This window comes from Lygodium microphyllum, chromosome 6 (assembly GCF_053477565.2).
Source record: "Lygodium microphyllum isolate KBCC chromosome 6, Lygodium_microphyllum_v1.1.10, whole genome shotgun sequence".
Lineage (NCBI taxonomy): Eukaryota > Viridiplantae > Streptophyta > Polypodiopsida > Schizaeales > Lygodiaceae > Lygodium > Lygodium microphyllum.
The window spans coordinates 80,338,571-80,350,514 of NC_141140.1; the positions used below are offsets into that span (position 1 = coordinate 80,338,571).

Below are 11,944 nucleotides of genomic sequence, written 5' to 3' on the forward strand. Positions count from 1 at the left end.
GGGTTACCACCTCTAGGATCTACACGCACAGAAATTCATCCACAGCCATGATGCAGTCTTCCATGAAGAAAGATACATAGGCAGCCTGAGAAGATGGTAGAGATACGTAGGGTTATATTCCAGGAGGAGCCACGTGCTCCTGCATAGGTAGTTGGATAGCCTACAACAGCAGTCGGTACACATGGCTAGGGTGTTGGACAGGATGCTAAACATGCAGCATAGCCTGCAGTGGGACGGTCTGGTAGAGCTAGATGTCCACCTTTTCAATTTGAGTCCTCGATGCATTATGTCTTGGTTACAGATGCAGGAGAGCCTCTAAACTATGATGAGGCTATGCACAGGGGTGACAATCACTTCTGAGGGCTATGCAACCTGAGATGGACTCCTTGCATAAGAATATGACTTTGGGATTTGGTTGCATTGCCTAACGGCAAGAAGGCTTTGCCATGCAAATGGGTGTATAAGTTGAAAAGTTCCCCTAGGCACCCCAAGTTGGCTTATAAGGCAAGACTTGTTGCTAAGGGTTTTAAACAAGAGCATGGAGTTAACTTTGATGAAGTCTTTTCCCTTGTGGTCAAGATGACCACCCTACGCTTGGTTTTGGCCTTAGTCAGGTAGCTTGACTTAGACATGTATCATATGGATGTCAAGACTACATTCTTACATGGGGATTTGCATGATGAGATATACATGGAGTAGCCTAAGGGCTTTGCAGAACCTGGGAGGGAGCACCTAGTGTGCAAGTTGAAGAAAAGTCTTTATGGCTTGAAAGAGGCACCTAGGTATCATAAGTTTGATGCCTTTATGCAGTCATAGGACTATAACAGAAGTGTTATGGATTAGTGTCTTTACACGAAGAAAGCCCGTGATGACTCATTACTTATTTTGGTACTTTATGTGGATGATATGCTGATAGTAGAGAAAGCTCATAATGAGCTATATGCTATTAAATCTCAATTGAAGAAGAGCTTTGAGCTGAAGGATTTGAGACATGCCTCTCACATTCTTGGTATGCGCATTAAGCGTGAGATGCATCAGGGACTACTCTACCTCTCATAGAGGGAGTACATTCACAAAGTCCTTGAGCATTTCTACATGTAGAACGTGAAGCCTATTGGCCGTCCATTACCTTCTTATGTGAAGGTCTCACAAGCCAATTGTTCGCAGAGACAGATGAGCAGAGGGCAGAGATGGACAAGATTCCTTATGCATCAGTCGTGGGCAGTTTGATGTATGCCATGATAGCCACTCATCCAGATATTGCCTTTGTAGTTGGTGTTGTGGCACACTATATGGCTACACCTGGCAAGAAACATTGGGATGCCGTGAAGGGTATCATGAGATACCTGAAAGGCACAACATATATGTGTATTTGCTATGGCAACAAGGATACAGGAGTTGTGGGGGCTATAGAATCTGATTATGCAGGACATGCAGATAGTAGGAAGTCCACTTTTGGCTATGTATTCATGTATGCTAGAGGTGCTGTCTCTTGGATGTCCAGGGTTTAGAAATGTACAGCTCTCTCTACCACTGAGGCCGAGTATGTTGCAGCTACTAAGGCTTGCAAGGAGGCCATATGGTTGGGCCATTTGGTTCATGACCTTGGGATTGATACTATACCTACGTTGCATTCGAATTCTATGAGTGCTATTTAGCTAGTCAAGAATCTGCTCTTCCATGCGAAGACGAAACACATTGAGGTGAGGTATCACTTCATACGTGGGGTCATGGAGGACAAGTCTGTTGACCTTGTCAAGATCTCCATTGACAAAAATCCTACAAGTCTGCTCACGAAAAGCCTCACTACTGAGCGCTTTGCCTTCCTCTGGGTATTGGATGAGATGATGTTTTTCCTCATCCTGTTGTACATGTGTACATTATACTGTTTTTTCTTTTTCTTTTCACTCCTCACTGGGGTAGATTCGCCTTTAAGGGGGAGGTTGTTGGGGGTAAAGGCACCTTTGCCTAGCCGTCGGTGTCTTACTACACTGACAGTAAACCCGCCAATGCACACTGTAGGTGGCGGGCACCCGCCACCGTCACTTTATTCTTTATTCTTTTAGTGACCGTTTGAATAAAGGAAGGCCCGATCACACATTGTGATTGTTGGAGTTCCCATTTTGTGTCTCTCTCTTTTTTGCTCTTGCTCTCCTACCATAGCTCTTTCAAGCAAGCTTCGATCCTTCTCACCTTTCATTACTTGTTCTTACTGCCTACACACCTATACACTATAGGTGGTAGCTACCCATCACTATCACTTTATGCACCCGCCACCATCACTTTATTCTTTATTCTTTTAGTGACCGTTTGAATAAAGGAAGGCCCGATCACACATTGTGATTGTTGGAGTTCCCATTTTGTGTCTCTCTCTTTTTTGCTCTTGCTCTCCTACCATAGCTCTTTCAAGCAAGCTTCGATCCTTCTCACCTTTCATTACTTGTTCTTACTGCCTACACACCTATACACTATAGGTGGTAGCTACCCATCACTATCACTTTATTCTTTATTCTTTAGATGACAATAGAATAAAGGATGATAGATTACACATTGTAAATATTGGAGTTCCCACACACTATCTTCCTCTACCTTGCTTGAACCTCCATAGCTCTTGCTTCCGCTCGTGCTTCCACTCTTGCTCCACCTTTAACACAAGTGCAGAAGCCTTCACCCACAAAGTGGTGCTACTATAGATTGCAATGAGTATGATAAGTACTGTGAAACCATTTTGGTAGCTTATCATCATTGGGGATCTTACCCATAAAGTAAAAATAAAGCCTAGCAACACAAAAATCATAATATCTTTAACACATTTGTTCCATCACAAGCTCCATCTCTATCATATGCACTTACTTGGGAGTCAATAGAGTCATCTTCTTTCTTGCGTTTGATACCTTGAGCATATCGATAAAGAAGGCTTGATTGGACATCAGGTTGTTTTGCTTTAGTCTGAGACACATAAGTTTGAGGAGCTTTTTGAACCAACCAAACCTTAATAGTTATGTACAATTTGTTCTACAAAGGAATCATCAATGATACTCACCTCATTTGACTCTTTAGGGTTTCTTGGTGCAAAAATTTTACTAGAGCAAACTAGATCTTGAGATATGAGATGGTTGATCCCTTTTAACCCTTGAACTTATCATTAGGATGTAACTTTGTTTGAGATCCATTCACATAAGAGACAATTTATCCTAGCTCACTATGTCAATAACCTTCAATCACACTTTGGTTAATATTAGGTCACTTTAAGATATTCAAAAGAGCATAGGTTAAGATATCCAAATTAAATGTCCACTTAGTATCTGGTTTTATCTAAATAACCAAGCTCAATGTTGGATAGTACTATTTGGATGTGTAAAGTCAACGTGTTTGCATATGAAAGTTCCAAAGATTGGATAAAAAGATGATTGCCAAACAATGTAAATAGATGTTGCAAATTTAGTTCAAATGAATTATAATCCTAATAAGGAACCATCTCATTGTGCTGTGCCAAGAGCTTAATACATATCTAGCACATTGAGGTACTTATGTTAAGGGATCATAATGATGCAAATATGAAGCGTCCCATTTCATAATGGATGTCCATGATATGGAAGTGGATGAGATGCCAATTCTAAAGGCCATGGAAGGAGGTTCTACAAAGTTAAATTTATAAAAACAAATTCTAAATATAAAATTATAATAAACCAAATTTGTGGCTAATTAAATTAGACGAATTTGTGAGAAAAAGTTATTCTAGTAAAGACATGCATAGATGCCAAAACTCTCTTATGTCTTCCATTAAGCAACCTCTTGTTAATAAAATCACAAGGTGAGCAAAAAAGTGTTCTTGAAGTTGCCTTTTGTTAAGCAAGAAGAGATAATATGCATTGAGAAAAGCAAAATGCAATGTGAATATCCTCTCTTGAAGTTGCCTTTTGTTAAGCAAGAAGAGATAATATGCATTGAGAAAAGCAAAATGCAATGTGGATATCCTCTCTTTTCCCCAATTTGAATCCCATTCTTTAAAGGAATTGACTTGACATGTCATACGGAGAAAATAAAACAAGATAATAAAAGGAACATGTATGACAACAAGAAGAGATGAAAATTATTACTTTTTGTGGGTTTGAATAAGTACATTGAGTAGATGTTAGACACTATAGCAATGTAGCAATGATAAAGCAAATGTTTGGGGCAAATGTGAAAGTAAGTTGATGACAAAATGGGTGCCTTTGGGTTATACGGAGGGAGTATCTTTGGGCAATAATCCATGACAAGTTTTTGACATTTCCCAAGTGAGGAGCTTGTGTAAGGGAATTATCACATGCCAAGCTTGTTGTAGTGGGGATCTAGGATCATAAGTGTGTGGGTTTGCTGCAGTTCCCTCCCCTCACTGCAACATGCTAGTGGCTTCCTTGAGCTCATGATAGTGACACTACTACATGGGGTTTAGAACACGAAGCCCCACAATGAAAAATGACCAAGCCTTTGTCTAAGAGAGATATCAAATTGTGAACAAGGTGATGTGATCATCGAGGATATATCAAGTTATATGGAGCGACACCTGCTTGAACTTATGTCTTGAGCTACTATGAAATCATCTTTGGCTTTATTGTATGCTATTTAGTTAGGCTATGCCAAAGATGCTCCCTATAAGTGAAAATAAATGAATGCAACAATGTAAGCCAACATAAAGTACATTATTTATGATTGTAAATGTCTAAGAGTTGCACGCGCGCGCACACACACACACACACACACACACACACACACACACACACACACACACACACAGGGGCTAACCCTAATGGGAGTTTAGGACATGTTTAGAGTTGATTGGAGAGTTCCTTTCTAGCTCTCTCTTCTCTCACACACACACACACACACACACACACACACACACACACACACACACACAGGGGCTAACCCTAATGGGAGTTTAGGACATGTTTAGAGTTGATTGGAGAGTTCCTTTCTAGCTCTCTCTTCTCTACTTGTGGGATTTATCCCATGCGTGACTTGCATATGTATACTCCAAGCTAAAGTAGATAGATTGCAAGTCAATTGACATGTGCAAGGATTGTGCTCTAAGGTCGAGTTAAAGCTAGTGTAAAAGATGGTGTTGCTCCCATCAATAAATACTGTTGAAAATCACAATAACCACATTATAAAGAGCAAAACATTCGAGAACATATGCACAACTGACAAATCATGGGGGTTTCTATAGAGGAAAAAAAAGAGCAAAACAGGGGTTTTTATTATGTACCTTGGTTAAAGCAAAACGTGAAAAAGCGCATGACTTTGTCATGGTAAAGTTGAAGGTTGGGGGTATAGTAAATGGTAAAAGTTTGTTTTTACCCTTGTTTTTAAAAGAAAGGTCAAAAGCACATGGTTTTAATATTGTAAAGTCTTAAGGTTGAGGGTATATACATAAGAAGTTTTGGACATTTTACCATGTGGGAAAGGGATGTTTTTCCCTTGTTTCTCCCTATACTAACATCAGGAGCTTTTTGCTCATTGTGATGGACCGCAGACCTAGCGGGCTAGTAGCACCTTGCTCCCAACCACACCTAGCTAGGTATGTGGTCCCTCCTTGCTTGTGGAAGCTCATGGGTGGGTGGGCCAACAACCCCTTATTCCCTATTGTAAGTATGTCATTCCTCCATTGTAGAAGCTCATGCTATTGTTGTGGGGCTAGCAACTGCGTGGCGGCGGCGGCGCTCAACTGCTCGTATGTGGATTCTCCCTTTGGAGATTGTCATAATTCAGAGTGTGGGTATTTTTCGAAAACGTAAGGATGGAGGTGTGTTCACATGGGGTGCCAGGTTGGATGCGTATAAGCACACGGTGGATGTGGACGGTTTTCGGTTGCAGGGCGCCCTTCCCTGGTCTTCGTCTTCTGCTTTTTCTTGACACGGATACGGACACAGACAACGACGAGAGAGAGAGAGAGAGAGAGAGAGAGAGAGAGGAAAAGTTGAATTCAAAAAAAGAAAAAGGAGGAAAATAAGCCGGAAGGGAGAACTCAGAACAGGCGAGAAGAAGAAAAGACCGACGCAGGGGAGGGGTCGACTGAGAGACACAGAGAGAAAAGAAGGTTCCCACGCGCCTTCGTGCCACGCCCCCCTGTTGTGCGCGTGGTTGGCTTTGACCTCGCCTCCCCCTCCCCCGCCGGCCTTCGCCATCGCCATCGCCATCGCCGTCTCCTCCTTTAAAAAAGAAGCTCTAACGGCCTCGCAGGTGTTCGATCACTCTCGATCCGACAGCCCAGGCTGCTCCCCCTTCATCTCTAAGGGTTCCTCCCTCTTGCCCCTCCTTCACTACTTCCCATGCTTGCCGATCAGGCATCGCCATATCGACCTCCATCTGTCTCACACAGAGTGCAGATCTGTTGCAGACCTATAAGTTCCTGATTTCCTCCCTAAATCTAGACATACCTCAGTTATTACTGTCAGACATTTCTTTTATACACAGAGTTGCATCAAAGGAAGAGGAGGAGGAGGAGCCTGCTCATCCCAACATATAACAAAAAGGGGATTTACAATCTTGTGACATTTCTCATTCACACACATCGTTGCATCACAGGAGCAGGAGCCTGCTTATCCAAACATATAACCAAAGGGGATTTTATACTCCATACAGAGTTTGCTGTATCATATATCAATCAAACACCTCCATTCTTTGAGAATTATACAGAGGCATATACATAGTTAATCACACGAGCAGTCGCATTCTGCATTCGGAACAAATGCGGCCAAGAGGATCAGTTGGAGTATCCCCAAAGGTGTTAATAGTCGCCTGCATTTCATGCTTTCTTGCGGGCATGCTCTTTACCAACAGGTTTGCTTACGGGCACTCCCAATAGTCTTACTGGAGTTATTACAGGCACGCAGCTTGCTTTTACTTATTTCAGACCTGATGTATACTGTTAATGGTGTACAAATTTGCAGCTGATTGATCATATATTCTGTATTGGCTTCATTCACGTCTTGTATGACTTTGTTTTCACGTTTCTACCACAACATTTCTGTGGTTCAAGTAATCTCAAAATCTGGATGAACTAATGTCTGGAATTTACAGTGGACTGTTTCGATTTTAGTATGGTATTGGTAGAGAGGTATTTGTGTGTTCTGTTGTCGCTACATCAATCTTCATATCTAGTATAGTAGAATTTCCTTCCTGTTCTGCGTAGATGTTCATTAATGCCTACAGTTCACATAATTTTGTTGGGCTAAATGCTGGCTAACGCCTTTACTCAACTGGTGAGTGCCCTGCTATGGTTGTTGAAGAAGGGGGTAAAGGCCAAGGCTGGAAAGAAGGATTCACACAACGAGCTGATGACTTAGGTCTGCATTTGACGTTGGATACCAGATTGAGTGGTGGCTATGAATCACTGCACTGCATTGTGGTTGGAGTCACTAGGGTTCACTCGGCTAGGAGCTACCGCTTTGTCATAGAAATTCTCCTACTGTACTTTCAGGATAATAATTTGTAGCTTTATGAAGTCAAAGGATGATTGTCCAATCAAATTGATAGCAATTTTCACTTATCCATTTAATAAGCAATTCTTCTGGTAAAGCTTGATCAGAATTCTTAGAGGTTTATGTTTTTGATGAGATTTGCTCAAGTTTTTTTAAAAACACATGCACATGCACACAAATAGGGACTGGCCATTCACCTGACTCAGCTGGGTATGTTTCTCTGCAGACTTTGGATAACTTCTGAACCGCAAGAAGAATCTGCTGATAATGATAATGAAAGGCGGGGCCCACATCCGGAAGAAGTTAGAGTAGTATCAGGAAATTGTGAGCCAAAAAATGTATGCTATGAACTTCTAGGGAATGGTTGATGTATTGCTGAAGGTTGTTGTAACTTATCTGCACTCTCACAATTCACCACATTTCTCTATGCTTTTATTTCTACAGAAAGAGTCTTCAAGACAAGGGAAAGATATTTTGAATGAAGTGACGAGGACACATGAAGCGATTAAGTAAGTACTGTTGAGGCCAGACTGAAGTTAAACCTTAATTTTTTTCTGTGTAGGGATGGTAAAACAAAACAGTTGAAGCAATAGAGTTTTCCAGAGTTGGAGTTTGTATTGCTTTAGGCTCAAATTTCAAATTGTATCGAGTTGTGGTTAATTGACAGATGTGCAGTAGAACTCTCAATGTATGTGCCCCTAGTTAGGTGATTCAGAGGAATCTGTTCCTGAACTACTAGATTGCAAGTTTGCTCATGTTTTGCCAGCATGTCTGTGATCTTGCAGTTCATCATCAAGCAGTTTCTCACGTTGCTCTTAAGTGTAGTCAAGATGAAATAATTCTAGAATTACTAAATAATATGTTGGCATTTTGTCCAGGACTCTTGACAAAACTGTTTCCATGCTGGAGATGGAGCTAGCTGCAGCTAGGGCTGTACAAGCTGGTTCTCCTGCTCTTGTAAAACCCGTAGGTGAGCTTTCTGAAGACCGTCAAAAAGCGTTTGTTGTTGTGGGTATCAACACTGCTTTCAGCAGTCGCAAAAGAAGGGATTCAGTTAGAGAGACATGGATGCCACAAGGTACATTTAACAAATTTCATCCTTTTCAAATGTATATCAATTATACCTTATGCATTTAGTTTAGTCAGTGTTATTTCTGACAGTACTCTTGCAGGGGAGAAGTTAAAGCAGTTGGAAAAGGAGAAGGGGATTGTTGTACGATTTGTTATTGGTCATAGGTATGTTCTTGGAACATTATCCTTCCATGCAGATTTAGCATTGTGTTTATATTCGTGAATCTTCTGGTTTCAGTTAATAGAAATGCAAATTTATGTGTGAGAAATATTGTAGTCATGTGTCTTGCCTACTTATGATGGCTGCTTCTACCATAGTGCTACCCCAGGTGGCATTTTGGATCGAGCTATTGATGCAGAAGAGGCACAACATGGAGACTTTTTACGACTGGTAAGTTTGAAAGGAACACAACAGTGCACAAAGTAGTTAGGTCTTGAATTTTTTCAACCTGAATGAAGTTGTTCTTGATGGACAGGATCACATCGAAGGCTACCATGAATTGTCTGCCAAAACTAAAGTGTTCTTCTCCACTGCTGTGGCAAAGTGGGATGCTGATTTCTATGTGAAAGTTGACGATGATGTGCATGTCAATCTAGGTAAGAGACATTCAAGTCTATACATTTCGTAAGCTTGTAACTGTTTCCTCTTGTTAAGCAGCAATTATTATTGATGTCTGCCCCCCAGGTATACTTGGCTCAACCTTAGCAAGGCATCAATCAAAGCCTCGTGTGTACATTGGTTGTATGAAATCTGGACCTGTACTGTCTCAAAAGTGAGTACTGGAACGAATTTGTTCTGGATTTCCCATTCAACTGCTGCTTATGTTGTCTCATTGAAATTTTTATTTAATATCTTTTCCAGAGGTGTCAAGTACCATGAACCAGAATATTGGAAATTTGGGGAGGAGGGAAACAAATACTTTCGACATGCCACTGGCCAGCTTTATGCACTTTCCAAGGATCTTGCCACTTACATTTCAATTAATCAGTATGTTTTGTCTATTTGCCAAGTCTTTGTTCAGTGAGACGATGTAGTTCAATTGTCTCTGACATAGTCTCAAATACACTTCTGCTCAATATTTTATGATAGGCCTATATTACACAAATATGCGAATGAAGACGTTTCTTTGGGTGCGTGGTTCATTGGCCTGGATGTTGAACAGATTGATGATCGCAGCTTTTGCTGTGGTACTCCTCCCGGTAAGCTTCTTTACTGTGCACAGAAAGGTAGAACTTGAAACTTGATACTGAAATCAACTTAGTGTTAAATTCATAATGCTTTCAGATTGCGAATGGAAAGCTCAAGCCGGAAATGCATGTGCGGCTTCCTTTGATTGGACATGTAGTGGCATATGTAAGTCTGTCGACCGAATGAAGGAGGTGCATCAGCGCTGTGGAGAAGGAGAAGATGCAGTATGGAGTGCCGTCTTCTAGGCATTGGCAACTAACCTACATTCATTGGCCTATTCCCTGGAGGCTTGATACAGAACTTGTTACTTGATAGACAAAAAATCAAGCCTGAATTAACAATTTTCTCTGAAGAGTAACTGACAAAGCGAAACAAAGTTCACGGGAGTCTGTGTGCATTGTGGGAAGCAAGGTCACTGTATCATAGAAGCACTTCCTGCAGCAGACACTGTCAATTTATGCTTAAAAGGGGGGGGGGGGGGGCGGGGGAGTAATGCTCATTTTCTTTAAGAAGCTTGTGCAATTTTCATGGAGATTGTGAGGATGTTTAGTAAGAGGCTTCAGTATGAGAAGCTTGGTCACTTCATGGATCAAGTACGTGATTATGTATATGGCGGAGGTATATGGGTTTTGTAGTCTAATGTGATTGACAACATTCTTTTATAACAAAGCATTTTCCGCTGGACACTGTTTTATTGGTCCATGTGAGCTGCATGATGTTTACTTTATACGAAATTGTGAAGTAGGTGGTGACAGCCTTCCTTGTCACTTCCTCTCTGTGTGTGCCTCTTTTTTTCCTGTAATTGAGTGGCTACCCTAGTGGTAAACCTCACACCCCTCTTTTACCCCTCTCTCTCACACTCTCTCTCATGCATGGACTCCCTCCCAGAGTCAACAGACTTCTAGAAGATGAATGTCATGGGATTGAAAAAGGGAACTTAGGTCCCTGATTTGTGGTCTTTGTATGTGTGACACAGGATATTAAGGAGAATGATTGCAAAAACAGTTTTCACCAAGCTTCGATTTGGTAATCCAGATGCTTTCTAGTTTGTACATCCTTGAAAGTTCCCACAATAGCAGTCCTCTATAATAGCCTTATTAAGAAATGTGTTATTTCTCATTGACCATATGCCATTGAGCCTGTGTAGCTCAGTAAGTGCATATATTTCTCATACTTTTTGGGCAGGGAATTGCCCAAACGTCCAGACGGTGGGAGATATTTGATTATCAATATTAGGTCTATCATAGTTCCAACTCTCAAGCTCCTTCCCTGCAGATTTTGCAAAGTCAGAAAAACTATGTTTGCAGTTTTTTGAAATACTGACACGGAATGCACAGGTGCCTTAGTGCAGTCTTCTCCATTTTAAAGCTGATGCACTGGTAGCAGACCCATCATGACCCTTTAAATAAATAGCATAATTTGCAAAGGGAGATGAGACGCTCCAAATTTAAGGAATAAGAAATTTGCAAGATGTTTGCACTTGTGCAACATACCAGGGCTGTTCTGAGAGCTGCACTTTATAGCTAGACGTAGATGGCCCTTCAACCCGTCCTGATCAGTTTTCATGAAAAACAGAGGTGGTGTCAAGTGAATTGTTAGATTTGAACCAAAACCGTGAAATTTTTGAAGATAAGGCTTTTTAATTTTAAAATCTAGGGTAATTCTAGTTATAATGACCAAAGACCTGCAAATTGTTAAGGTTAAAGGTTTTTGTATTGGCTTCAAAGAGTGTTTTCTGTGAATAGTGGTTCCCATTCTCGATAAAAGCCCAATTCAGCTAAGAAATTTCTATCTCAAGAAACAGAGTGCATATCGAAATTGATTAGGGATATGTTGTTGCCTAGTAGTCCATTTATATGGAATATCCTCTTGCAATGATTTAATTGTAGAGGTGGATATACAGTCTCTAAACTTTCTTTGAAGACCTGATATATGTAAGTGTAATATAGCATAGCTCGGCTGGTTAGAGCTCACAGCTGAGAGCATGGGTTTGTGTGTTCAATTCCCAGCTTCCATAAAACATTGGGCGGTCTTCATCTGTCAAAAGGCGTAAAAAAATGTGAAAAAAATGTAAATACACACTTTTGGAACAACCTAAGGTAATATCATAACCGCATTGTCAGGAAATTTGTGTCAAAATAACACTACATTTTCTTTATGTGGGTAGGCACATTCACTCTCAAAGCCCAAAGTGATCAAAATGGTAGGTATTCATGAT

At 40.9% G+C, this 11,944-nt stretch overlaps 1 protein-coding gene across 1 annotated transcript; it reads left to right on the top strand.

Moving 5' to 3' along the window:
* Nucleotides 1-5,945: 5,945 nt before the first annotated feature.
* Nucleotides 5,946-10,430, top strand: LOC148034727 (beta-1,6-galactosyltransferase GALT31A-like). The gene is made up of 11 exons (XM_087679687.1): nt 5,946-6,825; nt 7,693-7,804; nt 7,911-7,975; nt 8,345-8,544; nt 8,639-8,702; nt 8,856-8,928; nt 9,014-9,134; nt 9,223-9,310; nt 9,400-9,525; nt 9,628-9,737; nt 9,823-10,430. The coding sequence occupies exons 1-11, from the start codon at nt 6,734-6,736 to the stop codon at nt 9,969-9,971; spliced, it is 1,200 nt and encodes a 399-aa protein (XP_087535813.1). The 5' UTR covers nt 5,946-6,733; the 3' UTR covers nt 9,972-10,430.
* Nucleotides 10,431-11,944: the final 1,514 nt, after the last annotated feature.